At 55.5% G+C, this 18,926-nt stretch overlaps 2 protein-coding genes across 5 annotated transcripts in view; one reads left to right on the top strand and one right to left on the bottom strand.

Annotated features, from left to right (window-relative positions):
• Positions 1-3,877, top strand: part of EZH1 (enhancer of zeste 1 polycomb repressive complex 2 subunit) — a 30,934-nt gene extending 27,057 nt beyond the window's left edge. For all 3 annotated transcript variants that reach the window (XM_069603800.1, XM_069603798.1, XM_069603799.1), the window contains exons 18-21: positions 99-180; positions 627-707; positions 1,130-1,214; positions 1,492-3,877. In XM_069603800.1, coding sequence (XP_069459901.1) covers positions 99-180; positions 627-707; positions 1,130-1,214; positions 1,492-1,552 — 309 coding nt within the window. In that variant the 3' untranslated portion in view covers positions 1,553-3,877. The remainder of the gene's footprint in view (positions 1-98; positions 181-626; positions 708-1,129; positions 1,215-1,491) is intronic.
• A 298-nt stretch (positions 3,878-4,175) lies between these two features.
• Positions 4,176-18,699, bottom strand: CNTNAP1 (contactin associated protein 1). Of its 2 annotated transcripts, XM_069603733.1 has the most exons (24): positions 18,551-18,699; positions 17,586-17,687; positions 17,298-17,491; positions 16,698-16,845; positions 16,418-16,621; positions 15,564-15,748; positions 14,931-15,074; positions 14,132-14,393; positions 13,536-13,685; positions 13,098-13,269; positions 12,519-12,625; positions 12,270-12,389; positions 11,710-11,913; positions 11,381-11,537; positions 11,167-11,294; positions 10,700-10,885; positions 9,732-9,953; positions 9,238-9,477; positions 8,003-8,356; positions 7,603-7,730; positions 7,068-7,161; positions 6,636-6,881; positions 6,480-6,527; positions 4,176-5,569 (listed from the first exon to the last, which is right to left on the bottom strand). In XM_069603733.1, the coding sequence occupies exons 1-24, from the start codon at positions 18,615-18,617 to the stop codon at positions 5,247-5,249; spliced, it is 4,185 nt and encodes a 1,394-aa protein (XP_069459834.1). In that variant the 5' UTR covers positions 18,618-18,699; the 3' UTR covers positions 4,176-5,246. The 2 variants fall into 2 exon arrangements, with proteins under 2 accessions (XP_069459834.1, XP_069459835.1); XM_069603734.1 differs by lacking the exon at positions 6,480-6,527.
• Between the last annotated feature and the right edge of the window lie 227 nt (positions 18,700-18,926).

The raw sequence follows: 18,926 nt of genomic DNA, 5'->3' as shown, positions 1-18,926 counted from the left end.
CCTCCGTAAGCCCCCTCCTGGCCCTTTCTAGAGGCAGAGTGCCATGCCCTGAGCAGGCAGCTACATCCCCACTGTCTGTTCCTTGTCTGTCTCTACAGCTCATCTCTCAGGATGAGGCCGATCGACGAGGGAAGGTCTATGACAAGTACATGTCCAGCTTCCTCTTCAACCTCAACAATGGTAGGGAGTCTCTCTTTCATCCCCACGTGGTCTCAGGCAGGTCTTCCTACCACACTCCCCTGGTCATCGTCCAGGTTCAGACCAGCCCTGAGTCTTCCAGCCAATGCTTAGAGCACAGTGGTGAGACTGAACTCAGAGACTCCAGGAGCCACAGTTTGCTTGCTCTGGGAGAACCTCCATTTCCAGGTTGTGTTTGTTAATCAGCCCTGAGTGCTTATACCTCAGAAATCTCCCTTCCCAGTAGGTGGGAGGGGAGGTCTGTGATTCCCGCAAGAGGAAGGGAATGCTTCCATGAGGGGCTGTTTCTAGCTCCAGTTAGTGTGCTAGAACTCAGAGTTGCCCCTGCATTGTATTGTTTCTGTTACAGTTTAGTTGATTTCAGATTCAGGCTCAGGAAGCTGTAGAGTTGCCTGGTAAGCCCATAGTCCCCCTGGTTTCCTTTATAGATTTTGTAGTGGATGCTACCCGGAAAGGCAACAAAATTCGATTTGCAAACCATTCGGTGAACCCCAACTGTTATGCCAAAGGTGAGTTCCCAGTAACTTGGGAGGTGGGGTAGATGATGGATGCTTCATTTACTATGATTTCTATCTATTAGTTCAGTTTTTTTTTTTTTAATAACTGAATTATTTCTTTGTCCAAAGATAATCATGATTAATGTCTAATATCATTTTGAGCCCTTCTGTCTTGGTTTTTTAATCTGCTTTTCTGACTGAATACATTATAAGCCTTTTTTCCTAACGTGAATTTTTTGAAGATAATTCTTTCCCTGTGTCACTAGCCAAAATAACAGATATAAAGGCATAGAGACATCTACCTTCATTGATGGCTTTCTGATTCCTCTTCATGTGTGTTTTCACTGGGGATTTGGAGAAAATCGGCCCAGACTCACTACTGATCATTGACTTGAAGTGACTGGGAATCTAGCCCTGGGTTTATCCTATTTCAGTGGTCATGGTGAATGGGGATCATCGAATTGGGATCTTTGCCAAGAGGGCAATTCAAGCTGGCGAAGAGCTCTTCTTTGATTACAGGTGAGGCGGCCAGGAATAGTCCTAGGGAGGTGGCCCAAAGGGCAGAGGGGGGTGGCTGTTGAAATTTATCTTGGGGGCTGAGGGTGAGCGCTATGGATGAAGGAGGAGATCTCATGGTGACCAAGGCTTTTTCTCTGTGGTGCTCTCTGGTGCCTTGCCTCTGAAGCAGGAGCCTTGTAGGAAGGAGTAGGAGGGGAAGTGAAATGGGAGGGGACTTCATCTTTTCAATCACAAAGGCCTCGGTAGTGACCTGGTTCCTCCTCCTGCCCTGGGACAGGTACAGCCAAGCTGATGCCCTCAAGTACGTGGGGATCGAGCGGGAGACGGATGTCCTTTAGGCCTCATGGGCCCCTCGCCAGCGCCTTGGTCGAGGCACTGTCCTGCTTTCATGCACACACCACTGCTGCTCGAGTTTCCTGCACTAAGTGTCTCCTACACCGAGAAACCCCCCACCCGCTCCCTCTGTAGTGAGGCTTCACCTGTGTCCAGCGGGGACAGAACTGTCTCAGCTAGAGGGGAGACACAGGCGGCTAGGGCTTGGGCTCCCAGGAGAGAGAGTTGCACCAGTGGGAGACTGTGTCTCAGGCCTTGGAGGAAGAGAGCACAGGCTGGGGGCGGGTGACGTTTGCTTGAGTTCTTAATGGCTCCCCAGGCTGTGGGTCTCAGGAGTCACCTTGGACAGTTCCTAACAAGCATTAGCCTAACTTTCCAAATCAAGGATCCTTCCTGTAGTTGGGTCACCAGCAGATCTCTCTGTGGTCCTGAGACCTGGAGAGGACAGGTTCAGTGAAGGTTGGTGCCCGGAGCTTATGAGTGATCAGGGTTAAAGATGAGCCTGGTGGGCAGAGCAGACTGAATTCAGAGGGGAGATGGGGCACCTGACTACTACCTCTTTCCCCCTGACATGCTTCAAACTGAAAGAGTGTGGGTTCTAAGAAAAGCTCTTCAAGGCTGGGAGAAAGAAAGCTGAGTGCCATCCATCCTTCTGCAGACAGTGAGAACCAGCCCGACGACAACAATAAACTGCGAAGCTTAGGGCCCAGCAGGCTTTGGGGCACCCTCTGTGTGTACTCTGGAGACGAATGGGTATGTTTTCAGATTCCCGGGAGCAGATACAGGTGCCCTGTCAACCCCTTCCAAAGTTCTGATTTGGCAATGACAGGTGGGCATTACACTGCTGCTGAAGAACTGGAGGGGTGGTGCAACCTGGGTGTGACGCTCTTGTTCCCTGCAGATGTAGCTGTTTTTAGGCCTTTCGTTTCCCTTAGAGGCTGGGCCTATGGGGCCGCTCTTGGTCCTGTCTTCCAGGTAGTGGGGTACAGGCCTGGACTAGAGAAGTGGAAGGTTGTTGGTGGATCACTTTCCTGCCTGGAGTCCCTGCTGTTGGAAAGGATGAGTTGACACTATGTGTTTGGAGGTGGGTGAGGAGCTCCCAGGTTGCGCATGTTTAGGATGGCACCATACAGGCAGACTGGCAGAGGGTATTTAAATGTCAAGAAGAAGCAGGCCAACCACCTGTGCCAGTTCATAGTGACATTCTCTCTGGGATTCATGGAAGCACTTTATTTCCTTTAGAAGGTCTGGAGATTGAGGTGGAGTTTGAGCTAAGGTCTCGGGGGTCCCTGCCCGAATCTCTTTCCTGAGGGAGCGGGGAAGAGGTGGTGGAAGATTCTCCTCCAGTTCTATCTCATGTCCTGGTGGAGGCAGAAGGAGCTGCCTTGAAACAGCAGAATTGAATGAGAATGGCACCAGCCCTAAGAACCGCCCCTGTGTCTATGGCTGGTGCTGAGCTGCAGGGAATAAGGAGCTTTGTGCTAGAGAAAGAGAAATGAGCAGGTACAGACTAGCCTAGGGTGTATTAGATAAGGGAGCCAGCTTCTCCCTTCTCTGTGGGGAATCAGAGCCTGTCTTCCCTGGTCTGTGTGGACCACCCCCTTCCTCTAACCCCATTGGCTGTCCCAGTGAAGCAAGGAGTAGGGTTCCCTCTGGCCAAACTGTCACTTAGGGATTTCTGTGGGACATGCCTGTGCACATGCATACACACACACACTCACATACCCTCACTCACCACACTAGTGGGCACACAGGCACTCAGCACTGAGCACACGCCCAGCCAGTTCCTGACAGAAGCCTCTTCCCACCCGACGGGGCCAGCCCCTGCCATGCTTCTGAAATCTACATCTGCTGTGGTTTGTACGCATTGTGTATAGGGGACACCCTCTAGCTGGACTGTGGGCTCCAAATTACTCATAAATTATAGAGAAAAACCAGAGACAGAGGAAGGAGGGTTAGGACTGTTCGAAATGCAGTCTGGGGCTTGCTACGAGGAGTAGATGGGGATAAATTGACATCCAGCCTTTGAAAGGCTAGGCTGACCCTATCCTTCCTCGCCATGCAGAATCACTGTGGTTGACCCCGCCTTCCCCTGTGTCATATCACTACCAGCTGCTGTTGCTCCAGCATTCCCATCCTCTCCCCTGATCTCCCCCACCTTTAAATGACGGGTCTTAACCCCTCCCCCAAGACAAGTAATGATGGATGGAGTGAGGTGGTGGGGATGGCGGGGGAGGCTGGTATATGTGCGGCTCTGTTGCCAGTGAATTTCACGCACTTTAAAGTCCTGTGGCTTGTGACCTCTTATCTGAATAAAGTGGTAGAATCCATTTTGGCAAGTTGTGTGCTGTGTGCTTTGGGGTCCAGGGATGAACCCTGGAAGGATCCAGGGGTGGCAGTTCAGGGGCAGCACAGGCTGAAGCTTGAGTATTCTGATCTCCACTTGTCCACGGAGACCAGGGTTGGGGGAGATCTGGGGCAGGGGGTTGGCAAGAACCAAGCAGCCTTCCAGCAGGCGATGCCGGGATTCTGAGTGCTCCCCATTAAAGATTCTGGAGCTGTCAGATTATTTCCCTGAAAGTCATCCCGCTTATCCGCTAGCCATGCCACCAACTACCACACACAGACTGGAGCTCTGTCACTCTGCTTTATTAGAACAGCTCCGAGACTGAGAGCACAGCTTCAGAGTGGAGGCTGGATCAGGCTTGGGTGAGTGACCAGCAGACCTCATGAGACTTCCAGCACAGAAGAAGCACACTGGGCTTCTCAACACAGGAGAAGCGCACTGGGCACAGGACAGGACAGTCAATTGATTTTGTCTTTTATATATAAACTGATAATTTAAAAAAATTAGAGTGATATATATAGTTTCTCTAGAGAGAGACTTTGCAACAAAAAATATATATAAAGAATATGACCTCCTGGACAAATGAAGCAGCATCTCTGAGCGGAGGAAAGAGGGCTTCTCATGCATTGGAGAGGGGGGCCAAGCCTTTGGACAGGCACCAAGGCTATTGCATATCTTGGAGGAGGGAGGAAGAGTAGAGGGCTGGCTAGTCAGTGTGTCTGCATTATTCTCTCTACATTGCAAGTTTTTTTATGGCTTTGGCTAAAGCGTGTAAAGCAGCGGAGGTACTAAGGTGCTAAAGTGAGGCCTCTCGGTCTCTAAAAAACAAAAAGGGGTGTGGAGGGGGCAGCAATGAAGCCCTCCCTAACCCCCAACTGAGGGGAAGCAGGTGGAAGATGTTCTGCAGGGGAGTGGGGAGGCTGAGGGGTATGACTGAGCAGCCTCCCCCCATGCCCTGTGCGCCCCTGCAATCCCACACATCTGTCCCTGCTGAGATTGAATATTCGAAGGGAGGCGGTTAATCTCCCCTGCACTCTGGTGTTAATCCCTGGCCGTAGCTGGGACGGGTGGCAGGAAAGGCCTGGGCCAACCCCACGAGGCTTCTTTGGGGCAGGCAAACAACCAGGAGCCTGGGGAAATGGGGATGGGCAGGGCATTGGTTTTAGGCAGTGAGGCTCAGCCACTCCCTTTGGTCCCATCTGTAGCTCTGCCCACCAGACTTGGCAGGAGGGAAATCCTCTAGATGAGCAGAGCCAGCTAAGAGGAGCCACATGTCCCTGCAAGGATGGGGTGGAGGTGGGATTGGGGAATTTGGAGGAGACGGGCTTGGTCCTTGAAGCCCCTCTCCCGATTCATTCAGATCTGGACTCCTCCAGAATCTGGGGTAGGTTTTGGTCCCGGGGGCCAGGGGCTGGGGCTGGGGCTGGGGCTGGGGCTGGGGCTGGGGCTGGGGCTGGAGCTGGGGCTGGAACTTGGGTGGAAGCTGGTGTCGGGGTCGGGGCTGAGGCTGGAGCCGGGGCCGGGCCTGAAGTAGGCAGAGGAGGCTTGCTGCCAGCATGGTAATCATGTGTGGCCTTGGGCTCATTGGTGTGGTAGGAGCCCTTATAGCGATGATTCTGTAGATAGAAGAGCACCAACATTCCCACCAGTCCCAGCAGCAAGAAGGCCACCAAAACTGAAAGAGAAAAAAGGAACAATTCAGGGCAGATCTTTGGGGTTTCACCTATACACAGACACACATGTATCCTTTTGGCCTAAAGCATATGTGTCCGACAGCATCAGCTGTACAACCACATCAAGCTATTCTTGATGTGTCTGGTTGGTCTAAAGTCCTGGCTTCTATTCTGTTTCTAATATTAGAATTTCTGTTTCTCATATGGTGTATGTAATGTTTAATAAATTTCTCTTTCTAATAATAGAATTCTATCCTATTTCTAACACTCTCTTTCAAAATCCTTGGTACTTACGCCAATTTCTCATTTTTCTGGATGTTACTGTACCCCTGTTTCCTCATCCCTTAGCTTTAGCCCCAATTATTTTTTTTTTTTATAATGGCTTTATTGAGATATAGTTAACATACCATAAAATGTATTCTTTTATAGTGCAGTAAAGCTCCCTTTAAGACACAGTTCCTGCCTAATTCTGGGACCTTTTAGATATTAAACCCCTGACTTTGGTGGGAATGTGTGGCCATGACCCAACAGAGGAGCATATGACTTAAGCTGCTCATCATGAAGTGAACATTATCTGATCCACAAAGTCATAAAGTCAGAGACGTGACCAGCAATGGACTACCATTACAGGGAAATGATATATTGAGTCAGGCAGTGATAGGCACATGACTGTAAAAACTTTGGCCCAGTGTTAATATTTCATTTCTATTAAAATCTATAGAATCTGCCAATATTTAAAAATCTCCAAGCTGATTATCAGCTACCTTCAGCATAGCCTGTGTCATGGTTCTTGGCACCACCATATACTGAGTGCCTTCACTACCCCTCAGGCCTGAGGATACGGGGACAGGGAGGGAAGGCTGACAGGCAGAGGGTAGAATGAGAGGTCAGGGTAGGGACGGTGCCACTCACAGCCCAAAAGTATAGCAACCCATCCGTCATCATGATAGTACGGGAAGTCTGAAAAAAGAACGCACCGGTTAGGAGGAGCCTCCTGCAGATTAAGAGTTATTTCCTTTCCCCATTGTCCCTCTTTTCCCTTCCTCTTCTGTGTCCCTGGGGATGTACCTGGGGGAAGATACCAGGGGTCCAGCTCAGGGGGCACCTCTGAGACAAGACGTGGCATGGCTCCGCAGTTAGACTCAGACAGCTCTCCCTGGACACGAAGGGCCTCAGCCAGCTCCGCGGTCATGGGTCGAGGCGTTCGGAAGTGGGTCTTGAGAGGAGCCACGTTGTTGAATCGGACACCAGACAGGCAGCCCGAGAAACCTGGTGTGTTGTAGCGCTGGATCTCTGGGTCAATCACTCCAGTCTCTGAGGGAGAGGCAGCCAAGAAAGAAAGAGACTTGGACCCCCCAACAGCCCTGGTCCCTCTCACCACCCCTAGGTTCCCACTTCGGTAGCAGCACCTTCACTGCCACTCCCCATCCTTCACCCTCCTCTGGACTCCAGAGGAGTCCGCAGCTCCTGACCCCAAATGCCGTCTCAACCCCCGCTTACCCATAACGCGCCCCAAATACAAGGCCTTGGGTGAGTCTAGCTGGCTGTCCACCAACAGTGAGAACTTCTGTTCCGTCAGGGAGAAGTAGTCCACCTGAATTGGGAGGGGAAAGGAGATGAGAGGGAGAACCAGCAGACCAGCAGCAGACATAGCCCAGACCAGGCTGGGACTCTCCTCTCCTGACTGGTGGTGGGTCCTAACTCAGTCCCACGTGGGCAAGTCCTGGGCCCAGACACAGGATTTGGTATTAAAAACCTTACAAACTGGTTTTGAGCCCTGTCTTTGCAGCTTATGGTGGTTTGGAAAAACCACTTTACTGTCAGAGCCCCTTTCGTGATTAGTCAAATGAAGATAAGAAGAGCTGCCTACCTGAACGGCCTCACAGGGCGACTGTGAGGTCCCATGATACTACACGTGAACATTCTCTGTACATTGGAATGTGCTCTACAGATGCTAAACATCTGCCATTTCCCACTGCCACAGCCTTGACGATGAGGTTCTGAACCCCTGACGATCTGAACCCCTGGCACACACCTGGATGAAGAGGTTGCGGTAGACCCGGGTGATGTTGACACTGTGGGGCTGGCCGTCTGTCACAGGGCGGGTGGTGAGCTGGTACACATAGGGGCTGGTGCCCAGCTGGTAGCGCAGCTGCAAGGTCCCTGTGGGGTGGGAAGAAGGAAGAGGGGGGTCTCCCCTCAGCTCCCAGAGTCCCCATCTTTTTTTTCTTTTTGGCTTCGCCATGCTGCCTATGGGATCTTCGTTCCCTGACCAGGGATGGAACCTGTGGCCCCTGCATTTGGAAGTACCAGGGAAGTCCCCCGAAACCGCCACCTTGGAAGAGCACTTGAGTCCTTGTACTGGTCGATAGTCATGAGAATGGAGGGCACCCAGAGGACGCTGGAGTGGAGGGCGAGAGCCGTGGGGAGCTCACCGTCTTCCTTGATGAGCACGGCCATGTAGTCACGCACAAAGGAGCTGACGTAGAGGAGGACGGCGGGGGCAGACTGGGTGCTGAAGCTGAAGGACACCTCTTCTCCAGTGACGTTGTAGACAGGTCCGCGGTAGCCTGGCACCGGCCGGCCCGGCCGCGGGTAATCAGGCAGACGGTACCCAGGGCCATGGTAGCCGGGCACGTAGCCGGGAGTGTCGTAGCCGGGGATGTAACCAGGCTCGTAGCCCGGCACTGGCCGGCTCAGCATGTGGGAGAACTCCCGGGCTGCAGAGCGCAGCGCCGACTGGAGGTTATAGCGCATCCAGGTGCCAGGCTCAAAGAAACCGCCAATATCTGAGACAGAAGTAGTGAAGTCAGGGCCCGTCCCCACCTCCAGACGCTATGTATGTCATCCACGCACACCATCTGGCACATGTCCCCTGTTTCCACTACACCACAACCCATCTCCATTCACTTTTAGATCCCCTGGAGGCCCTATGTCATGGAATGGAATCTTAAAATCATAAGAAATGGAAAAGATCATCTGATCCAACCCCTGCGCTTTACAGATGGGGAAAGCAAGGCTCTGAAATGGGCCGCGACTTGCCTGAGGATACATAGTAAGTGGAGGGTCAGAATTAGAATCAAGATACCACAAACCCACCTGCCACTACTCGCACTTCTAAACCAAGACCAAAGGGCTTCTGTGGGTCCCTTAGTCCCTGTGTCTTCCTACCTCACCAGTGACCTACCTGCTCATGCATCCTCCTAGACCAGCCTTGGGGAGGATGTGTTCTTGGTGTATGTGCAGAATCTTGCTATGGTGAATGTCAAGGCTCGCCTTAACCAAGAACCAGGCTGTAGACATGTTTTAGGCGTGCAGCGATTGTCAACTAGGAAATGGCATAGGAGGGCATTGTGCAGCCTGATGGGGATATGCTTGCAAGGGGGGCAACCTGGGTTCCCTTGGTGACAGTGAGAAGATGGGGAAGTTATTTGTTTTGTTGCTGTTGCCCTTGTCGTGCCAGCTAGCTGTGCCATCCCTTCCTTGTCCCGCTTTATTCCTTTGGAATCACCCAGCAGCTTCAGCTGCCTGAGAGCCCAGCTCAAAGCTCAAGAGCCCAGGATGACCACAGTCTTCCCCGATGCTGACACTGCGTCCTCCCTCCTTCCTTGACCTCCCTACATCCCATGATGCCCTCTGGCTCATTCCTCCCATAGCCAGCAGCACTGACCATGGTTGCAGTATGGCCCATCGAAAGCCGTGAGGTCACAGTCACAGGTGTAGTAGCTGTAGCGCTCCACACAGCGGCCGCCATGGAAACAGGGGAACCGGGGGTGGGCGCAGTGGCCTGTGCAGTTGGGTGAGGTACCCTCAGAGGCATTGGCACGGCCCTCCAGGTTCAGAGTCACTCCATTCAGACGCATAGCCCTCAAGCAACCCACGAAAGGCCGCCTCTTAAGCTCTGCAGATCCTGGGGGGAAAGTGGGCAGGTGGAGAAATGGGTGTAGAGCAGAGACAGGGGAAAGTATCAGGGTTGCAAAGGCAGTGGAGGGCTAGAAGAATGGAAGAGAGGCCAGGGACTGGAGAGGAAGGGTGGGCCTTGGCTCACTGTGAGGCTGAGGGGATTGCGACCTAAGAGATGGGGTTCCTGGAAACAAGGAGAGTGGCCTCAAGAGGGTAGGATGGTGACAGAGGCTTCAGACCTGCCTCCAGGTTGCTGCTCACCAACATATAGGGGCCGGTCGTACTCCAGCCAGATGTAGGTCTGCAGGGGCATCGGCCGTAGCACCCAAGGCCGGTGGTCGACGCGGAGCCGGGCCTGCTTCACGTTGATTTCCGCCCGGACGAGGTGCCACTCGTCGTCGCTGAACTCGAAGTCGTCTGAGTGCACCGTCAGGTTCTCATCCCCATTCCCCACGTCAAAGGCGAAGACCACGTCCCGGGACGCTGGACAGTGCGGGGGGTGGGGGGAGACAACTCAGCACCCCCAGGGCCCTCAGGGGTCGACACAGCCCTTCTTCTCTGCTCTTCGGAGCTCCCTGACTGTCCCTTCAATCTGTTTACGTGTGAGCATGCTAAGTCGCTTCAGTCCTGTCCGACTTTGAGACCCCATGGACTGTAGCCCCCCAGGCTCCTCTGTCCATGGGATTCTTCAGGCCAGATTACTGGAGTGGGTTGCCATTTCCTTCTCCAGTAGATCTTCCTGACCCAGAGGATTGAACCCCAGTCTCTTATATCTCTTGCATTGGCAGGCGGATTCTTTACTAGCTTCTACCACCTGGGAAGCCCAATCTGTTTACAGCCTGGGACAAAACCCATAAAGTGCTTAAAACCTCATACCTCTGGTCTCCCACATTCGCAGATTCCTGGAGCCAGCTTCCCAGCCCCACCTCTCAGGTTAGAAGCATAGCTCATCAAATAGGAGCCCTGCACCTCGCACCCACCCCAGGCCAACCCACCGGAGTCCAGCTTCCTCACTCACAACTCAGGGGCCAAAGGTCCAGACAGGCCAAGTCGGTGCTCAGGGTCACAAAGCCAGCTATGGAGATGGTGCTGGGTCTAGAAGCCAGGCCCATCTAAAGCCCTTCCTATGCTGCCTTTCAAAAGGGCATCTGGCCTTGCCACTTAGCCCAGCCTCCACCCACCCCACATCTCCCCAAGGGTCTTCCTCCCCGCAGTGTCTGCCTGCTCACTGTTAAGTTCCACCCGCACGTAAGGCCGGCGCCACTGGCAGTAAGGGCCCCCCATATTCTCTAGGAAGACTCCCGAGGGAGCCGAAGTCCTGAAGTAGAAAGAGACGTCAAGGCTGTGGTTGGCCCGGATTGGGGGAAAGCGTAGTGCAGCCCCAGTGTGGAAGGAGATGGTGTTCCAGGAATTTCCTACAGAACCAAATGGAGGAAGGCCTTGTCAGCAGGACGGGAGGCAGGCGACAGGGCAAAGGGGGACAGCTGGGGGAACCCAGGGAGAGACTAAGGCGTGTCATGAAAGAGAGGAAGGTGCACGTGCACAGGAACAGGCGTGGGCATGTCACAGCCAGAGCCAGGGTGTCTGGCAGGGTGTCCTGGAGACACCCTCCCCACCCCCCCCACCCCCCCGCAGTGGGTCAGGGCTTTGGAACTAGAGAGCCTGCAAGGGCACACAAAAAGGCTCTGCCACTCACGGTCGCCGTAGCAGCGCAGAGGCCTCAGAAAGAACTGGGCCTCCGAACTGGATCGGTTTGTGTCCCCCACCACCACCTGAGTGACAGGCAGATGGTCCACAAAGGTCAGCAGGCCCTTGTCGGTTCTCCTGTGGGGATGGGGATGCGGCGGCTCAGCCCTTGTTGCTCGGCAGCCCCCAGCATCCTGAAAGCCCTGTTCCTCTGCCCCCCTTACCACTGGGGCTGGTCGGCGTCACAGTTACAGTGCAGGGCAGGGTCCACACAGCTCCGGTCCAGACCGCAGGCACAGCGCTGGATCCCAGGCTGCGAGCCACCCCAGTAGAAGTGCTGTTCCTCGTTTCGGCCAATCCAAAAGCTGTACGGGTAGCCTCCTGGGGACGAGGGACAGGCAGCTTCCAGGCCCCACCCTCCATTAGCCTCAGGGCTCCTCCCTCACCCTTCCAACCAGCCCAGGCCACTTCCTGAGCCCTCTGGTCCTCTTCTCCCAGACCCCATGGGTCTCTCCTCCAGCTTTCACCCTGCCCTCCCCACCCCAGCCCTAACCTGCTGTGTTGAGCAGCCGGGAATTGTAGCAGGAGAACTCGATCCACTGCTCACAGTGCTGGGAAGCATTGGCCAGGGCACTGACCTCCTCCCAGGATGCATTCCAGTACTGGACGGCCCCGAGGAATGGCCGCTCCATGCTGGAACCCGTCACCCGAGTCGTCCACAGCCTGTCATGGCGCACAACTGTCCATGCCCGGTTCTCTGGGGGAGGGGACAAGGCAGAGCTGTGGCTGGAGAGGAGCATTCTCTACCTGCCTCCAGCACCACTGCTGCAATTCAGAGCCAATCAATGAGGCCAGAAGCTCCATTCCAGCCCAGCTCTACGTCTCCAACATCACAGACCGGCTCTGAGACAGCTGGAATGGACCAGAAAGCTGAGATCTAGCTGCAAGGCTAGATTACAAACTCCTGAATGTTCCCTTCCCGCTCTGTCCTCCGTTACCCCTCCGCCGCTTAATCTTACTGGCTCCGGTCCACCCTTCCATCCTTCCTGTTCCCCCCCACACTCCCACACTTCATCGTCCACTGCCCATCACCCCTCAATCAGAGCCACTTACCTCGGATATCACAATACACCACAAATGGCTTCAGGGGGCCACTACCATCAGGATCAATGGTGAAGTTTCCAGAAGTTTTCCCGCTGAGTCGATAAGCCTCACAGGATTCCTTATACAAAGCTGGTGGGTAGTGAGTTGGGGAAAAGGTAGTTAGGGGGTTGGGGGCTAGAAGGGCCAGCCTCACCATCTTTAGCTACCTCACGATCCCCAGAAACTTCCTGACTCTCCCCCACACTCCAGCTGGCTTACGCTGGTGGCAGGTCTCCCCCTTGTAGCCTGTCAGTTCACAGTAGCAGATGAAGTCATCCCAAGACTGGTAGCAGCGACCGTCATGCTCACACATGTTAGGGCTGCACCTACGGGAGGGGGTCAGCACGCAGGGAAGGAGCCTTATGGGGAGCTGCAGAGTAGGGTCTGACCCCTACAAGCTTCAGTCCCAGGTCCTGAGAGCACCAGAACCCACCTAACATACTCCCCATAAGTAGCCAGGTAGAAGCCTGAATGTTGGGGCATTAGGAAGGCCTCAGGGCTCAAGTACTACTGTTGCCTCATCCCCAAATTATTAATGCCTTATATCCCATCCTCACCTCCCCCCAAAGAAAACCCTCTAGGACCAAAAACAGATGCTTCATTTCCATTCTGAGCATGTGCCACTTTAAGGGAAGAACTGGGAAATGAGAGGTCAAGAAGCAATCCTCCCCAGGTGGGAGACTCAGGAGCTGGGACCAGAAGGGAGATCATTGAGAAATGCCATTCCCATCACTGGGAGACTGTGGAAGAGGGCTTTGGAGGGGGTCACCTCTTGGAGGGAGAGGGGCTTCTGGATACCTATCAGTGATGCCACATGTGTCAAAGAGGACCTCAGCATAGTATCCAAGCCGCCGGCCCTCCACCAGAGTCAGGTTGACCAGTTGACCATCCACCTTGAGCAGCTCCATGCAGCCATGGAACGCCGTCTGGTTGGAGTGGCAGCCCGATCGACTGGCTGGCTTGGGACAACCTGGAGCAACCACCCCTGTGAGGCCCTCCCCAGGGGAGACTCCAGCGACCCTCCCCCAGGGAGATGCCAAGGGAGAGCCAGACATGAAGAAAGGAAGCAAGGAAGGGGGCCAGTAGACAATGACAGTGATGTTCCAGTCCCCAAGGCCCCAGAGGGGCAAGAGAGATTTACTGCTACAAAACTCTCCATGTAGCCCTATCTGGGTGGACTTAGATGGGGCATTCCCACCCAGAGACAGGGGTCTAGCCAGGTTGACCTCCACTTACCTCCAAAGAAGTATGAGGTTCCTGTACGGATCAGCAGTGGGTATGAGACCCTGACCTCTGCCCCCTCGACATCATCAATGCTGATGACTGCATGGTTTTCCTGGGCCACAAAATTCACCTCATGCCAAAAGCCATCATTCAGGCGGAACCCTGGACAGGACAGGAGGACAGTGTGGGTGGGGGAGGCACCATGCTCTGGAAGAGTGTCTTGAGTGGAGAAGCAGCAACCCCACTCTGTCCTAACAGCAGCCTCTGTGCTTCCCACTTTTACACTTATTACAGTGAGAGGTGACATCCCCAAATGTCTCTCTTCACTATGTGGAACCCCAGTGTCTGACACAGAGTCAAAAGTCATCAGTGAATGATACCTACAGGGACCCTCCAAATGGAGTACCAGGATTCTCAGCCTTAGTCCCTCAGATCTGCCCCGCCCTCCAACTCCCAGCTGTCTAAATCCTGGGGCCTCCTGCAGGGCTCCCTCCCTTCCCTTCCTCAGCCCTCTGAGTGTGCAAAGGCCTCAGTCCAGGTCTACAGTCTCCTAGGTCTCTGCCTTGCTCTGGCCTCCCTTTGCCTCCCCTTCCTCTCCCTCTGCTCACCAGCAGCGAACTGAAGCTTCTTTCGGCCGGTCTGCACCACGGACACGTTGACCTGCCCTTCACTAAGCATCAGCTCCACGTGGCCCAACCCATCCCCCAGGGAGGAGAAGAGCAGCAGCCCAGTGAGATCCCAGGTGCGGAAGCGAAAAGAGACTGCGAGGCGGCCGCGGCGGGGGAAGCCAGGCACTTGCACGAAGTTGTGAGGACCTCCGAAATTGATGGGATGAGGAACCGGGTCCAGGCAACGGAATGCCACCTTACCCTGGGGACCCAAGTGAGGATGCATCAGCACCCTGGCCTCTGTGAGGAGCCAGGTTCCCTGGGTGTACCTCCCCAGCCTCACCCCACCCAGAAACACGTCCAGGTGTGGAGAGGTCTCCAGCCACCAAGTCAGCCCTCAGGACCTACATCATCTCCTGATCATCTCAGGAGCGCCTGATTAGCTCCTGAGTTGGAGTAGGGGGGACCACATAATACCTAAACAGCCCTCAAGTCCCTCCTCAGACTGCGCTGTGTGACCCCTGGCCGAGCCACTCCGGGCCTCCACACCGTATTCTCTTCATTTATAACTGAGGAGATGGTGAGACCAGACCGCAGCTTTTAACTAGGCGGGAGCGGGGTTGGGAGCTGGCCTTTTGCAACTCCTGTGAGTCAGTGATGCCCCGCCCCCAACGTGAGCAGCTGGCCAGGGAGAGGGCTCCTCGGCTTTTAGATGATTCTCAAGATCTCTCCCCGCTCCACCCACTTGTTCCGGGTGGCTTTTGATGCCCCGTCCTCCCAGATCTCCCTGCCCACTGGCCTCGAAGGTGATCCGGGAGTGGCGCCGCACGGCCAAGTCTGCGATGTTGACTCGGTTGAAGATGACGTTTTCAATGCAGCCGCGGAAATTATGCCGATAGGCAAGGTTCTTCTGCGCGGCGCCCACCAGCCCCCCGATGAACATCTGTGGGCGGGGTGAGGAGTAAGCTTCCCTAGATGCGGCAGCGTGCGCGCCTTTCTCGCGCTCCCGCTCAGGCTGAGGTCTGAGACACACGTTGCCCCAGTATCGGTATTGAAGCTGGAAGCTCGCTGGGCCTCCTGAGGCTTGGGTTTTAGCCCTGACCCCACCACAAATTGGCTGCATGCCCTTGGGTAAGTCGATGAACCTGTCTGGGGTTCTTTATCTGCATATCAGGGCCAGGAGAGGGCAATTTTCTCATCTTGCCTGATCCCCCAAATCCAGATTTCTAGACTCCATCTCAGCAGCTCTGGGGTGGAGCCCGGAAATCGGCATGCTAACACCAGCAACAACAAAACCCAAGCTTTTCTGGCAGTTTGCCAAGTCTTGTTAGCATACTCAGAAAGCAGAGTCTTACCTCTGAATGAAGTGCCGCCCCCCACCGGCCCACCCAGCATCTCACTTAACCAAATGGCTCCTCCCCTCTTTGCTCACCTCGTTGTCCAGGTTCAGTCTCTCGAAGTCGCCATTGAGCACGAAGCGCTGCACGTAGCCGTCCAGGGTGAGATTTGCCTCACGGCCAAATCGGTCGACACGCACGTAATGCCAGTGCTGGTCATTGAGGACGCCGCCAGCGCTCACGGTCGTGTGACCCGGCCTTGGCTGGATGGGGCTGCTGCCTGAGGGTGGGGTAGGGCTGGGTCAGACTGGGAACCTGGACCCTATCGCCCAGCAACACCCCTAGGCGGAGCAACAGCCTGCAACACAGAGGAGGAACTGCTCAAGGCCCAGGACGGCCAGGGAGGGTGGGCACATAGAGACTGGACCACCCTCAGCCTGCGATGGATCGGTGGCCCTTGGCAAGTACGGACTTAGTCATTTAACCCCTCTGACAGAGTCGGACACGACTGAAGCGACTTAGCAGCAGCAGCAGCAGAGCCTCTGTCTTCCTATCACTAAAACGGGGCACGATAGCTGGTTCTACCTCATCATGGGCATATTGTGGAAAGCGAATGAGATACAAAATAACAACGCTTCAGGAGTGTGTGTGTGTGTGTGTGTGCGCGCGCGCACCTGTATACCTATACACAATGTTTTTATAATGAGGAAACAGACTGGGGAAGTGCTTGTCCAAGGTCACACAGCTGGTAGGTGCTAGGTGCTGGAATCCGCTTGTCCTAATTCCCAGTCCAGAGTTTCGCAAGCACCAAATTTTACACGAAGAAGGCAGATGGGTCCAAACAGTTAAGGAAGGGGAAGATAAGGAATGGGGCGCGGCTTCGCGGAGGAGGTGCGACAAGGGACGTGGGAGGAGAGCCTGGGGCTCCGCGCCGCAGCCGCGAGCTCACCCAGGCTCATGTGCAGCAGCAAGTGCGCCCCCTGCAGCTCGAGTGTCACGTAGTCGCCCTGGGCGCCCTCGGCGTGCAACAGGAGCCCGTCCTTTTCTTCGGTTTTGAAGCTGAAGGCGAACACGTCCCACAGACTCCGGCTGACCCCTCTCGGGAAGCGGTACGAGATGGCATCATCGCCATCGAAATACAGCACGTCGGACTCTGCGGGAAGGACCGTAGGTAGGGCGGGGGCCAGGGGATTCTGTCTCCCGCCCCCACCAAGACCCCGCACCCTTACTGTAAGGGCAGCCGTAGAGGCCAAGCCTCAGGCCGATCTTGCCGCGCGGGTTCCAAGCCAAAGGCACGATGCGGATGTAGCGCGCGGTGAAGTGATAGTGCAGGTCGTGGCGAACTACCGCCGACTCGTTCATGTTACCGAAGAAGGTCTAAGGGCAAGGGGAGAGCGGTGACCACGTTCCCACCCTCTGCTTGCTTTTCCATAGCCTCCCAGCCCGCAGCTGTCGCATCCAGCTAATCTCGACCTTTGGAAGGCAGACACTCCTTATCTCCTCCGCCTTCCTGACTTTACAGTTTCCCTAGCCTAGAGCGTCTTCTCCACCATCCCAGTATTTCCTCAGAGGTCAACTCAGATGTCGCCTCCTCCAAGAAGCTCTCTCAGATTTTACCTTGAAGTATGTTAAACCCTGTCAATTGGGCGTATCCTGAACACACGGCAAGCAGACGGTCCTTCTGGACTGAGTCCCTGGAGCGAAAGTCACTGCTCCTCATCTGTGCCCTCACCACCACCTCCTCCCCCTCCCCCCAAATGTGCCCAGCCCAGCCCAGGTCACGGAGTTGAGAAGGTTCCCCAAGCGTGTGTGCAGGGAGCCTGGAGTACCGCGTTGTGCCCTTGCTGATAGAACGGTGTCCAGCTGTCCACTCGGTCGCCGTAGAGCAGCATGTAACGTGTGACCCAGTCCCACGAGTTAAAGGAGCCCTGCGTGGCCACAGCCCGAATCCGGTGCTTCTTCATTAGGTCGATCTGGAGCCAGGGATTTGGGTCCCCAATCCGGGGAGACCATCCGCTTATTCCTACAGAAGGGACAAGGGCTTTCACCACTGGCTCCCCCTTTACCTCTAGCCCTTCAGAGTCCCTCACCCCACCATGGGGCACCACCGTGCTCACCGTGCAGCCGGGCAAAGCGGGGCGCAGTGAAGAGCCCATAGTAGGAGGAGGCGCCCAGGGAGCGTGCATACAGGGGCCCGACCAGCTCCTCATCGCAGCCATCTGGGTTGCAGGAACAGACATGTTTATCAGGGCGGCCCCTCCCAGTCTTTCCAAAGGCCCAGAACGCTGAGCAACTGGCGCTCGATCTTCACTCCCCCCAGTGCAGACCCAGCCCTAACTTAAACCACCTGCTCAACTTGGCCTGCAGCTACAGCTGCACACTGAGGGGAAGCTGGCTTCTCCTCCTGGGGGAACCCCTAGGTCAGACCCTCCCAAGGACCAGTTGGAGTTCAGTACTCCCCAGAACACAATCCCATACCTCAGCATCTTTCAGAACCTGAGTCACCCCAAGACATCAATCCATCCCCAGACTTAGCCTCAGTCCCATTCAGCAGCACCCGCAAACGTGCACGGAGCCCAAATGCAGGCCTAGCCCCAACCCCAGCCAGTCCTAGCGCCACCAGTTCCATGTCCAAACTTAGCATCGTATAGGCTCACCAAATACTGCCTGGATCCCAACCCCCATATCCAGCCCCAGCCTTAGCCGCAAACCCCAAACGCTGGTCCCTGGGCCAGCTCCAAGCCCAGCCCCAGTCCCCTTAACCCTAGCCCGAGTCACCGGTACCACTCTTATTCCCAACCCTCAAACCCGGCACTCGCTCCCGCTTGGATCCCAGCCCCAAGTCCCCGCCCGGGCCGACTCTATCTTCAGCTCGGAGCCCAGCCCCAGCCCCAGGCGCGCGCGCCAGCCTCGGAGCTGCATTGCGGAGCGCGGGGGAGAGGCTGCAAAGGATGAAAGCGCGCGAGTGCGCGCCGGCCGAGAAGCGACCCGCGACCACCCAGCCGCAATGCGGTGCGGGACCCGCCCTGCAGACCTCGGACTCCCGGGCCTAACCCCGCCTGCCTGCGAGCCCTGCACTCACAGTAGCCCCAGCCCCGGGCTCCTGAGACCGCGGCGAGTAGGATGCAGAAAACCCGGAGATGCATCATGCAGGGCTGACGGGTCTCGGCGGCCGCCTTCCAGTGCCCGGCTCCGGCTAGGGCTCCAGTTTCAGCTTGGGCTATCCTCCTGGGTTTTTGCAACGAATGGCTGTCTCTCCCCCTTACCCACCCCTCTCTCTTCCCACTCTCCCCCAGCCCTTCTTTCTTGTCTCCTTAGGTGCCGTTCCTGCTTCTCTGCTGTTCTCTCTTCTCCTTCCACCCTCTCTCACCTCCCCCCTTCCCCAGCCTCGCTCTCCTGGCACGCGCCGCTTTCCCAGACCCCGCGCAAGCGCGCGCCTCAGCCCCGCTGCGAAAGGG

This window comes from Ovis canadensis, chromosome 11 (genome assembly GCF_042477335.2).
Source record: "Ovis canadensis isolate MfBH-ARS-UI-01 breed Bighorn chromosome 11, ARS-UI_OviCan_v2, whole genome shotgun sequence".
In the NCBI taxonomy this organism is placed as follows: Eukaryota; Metazoa; Chordata; class Mammalia; order Artiodactyla; family Bovidae; genus Ovis; species Ovis canadensis.
The sequence above is the reverse complement of the archived record's forward strand: the minus strand, read 5'-3'. Positions and strand labels throughout refer to the sequence as shown.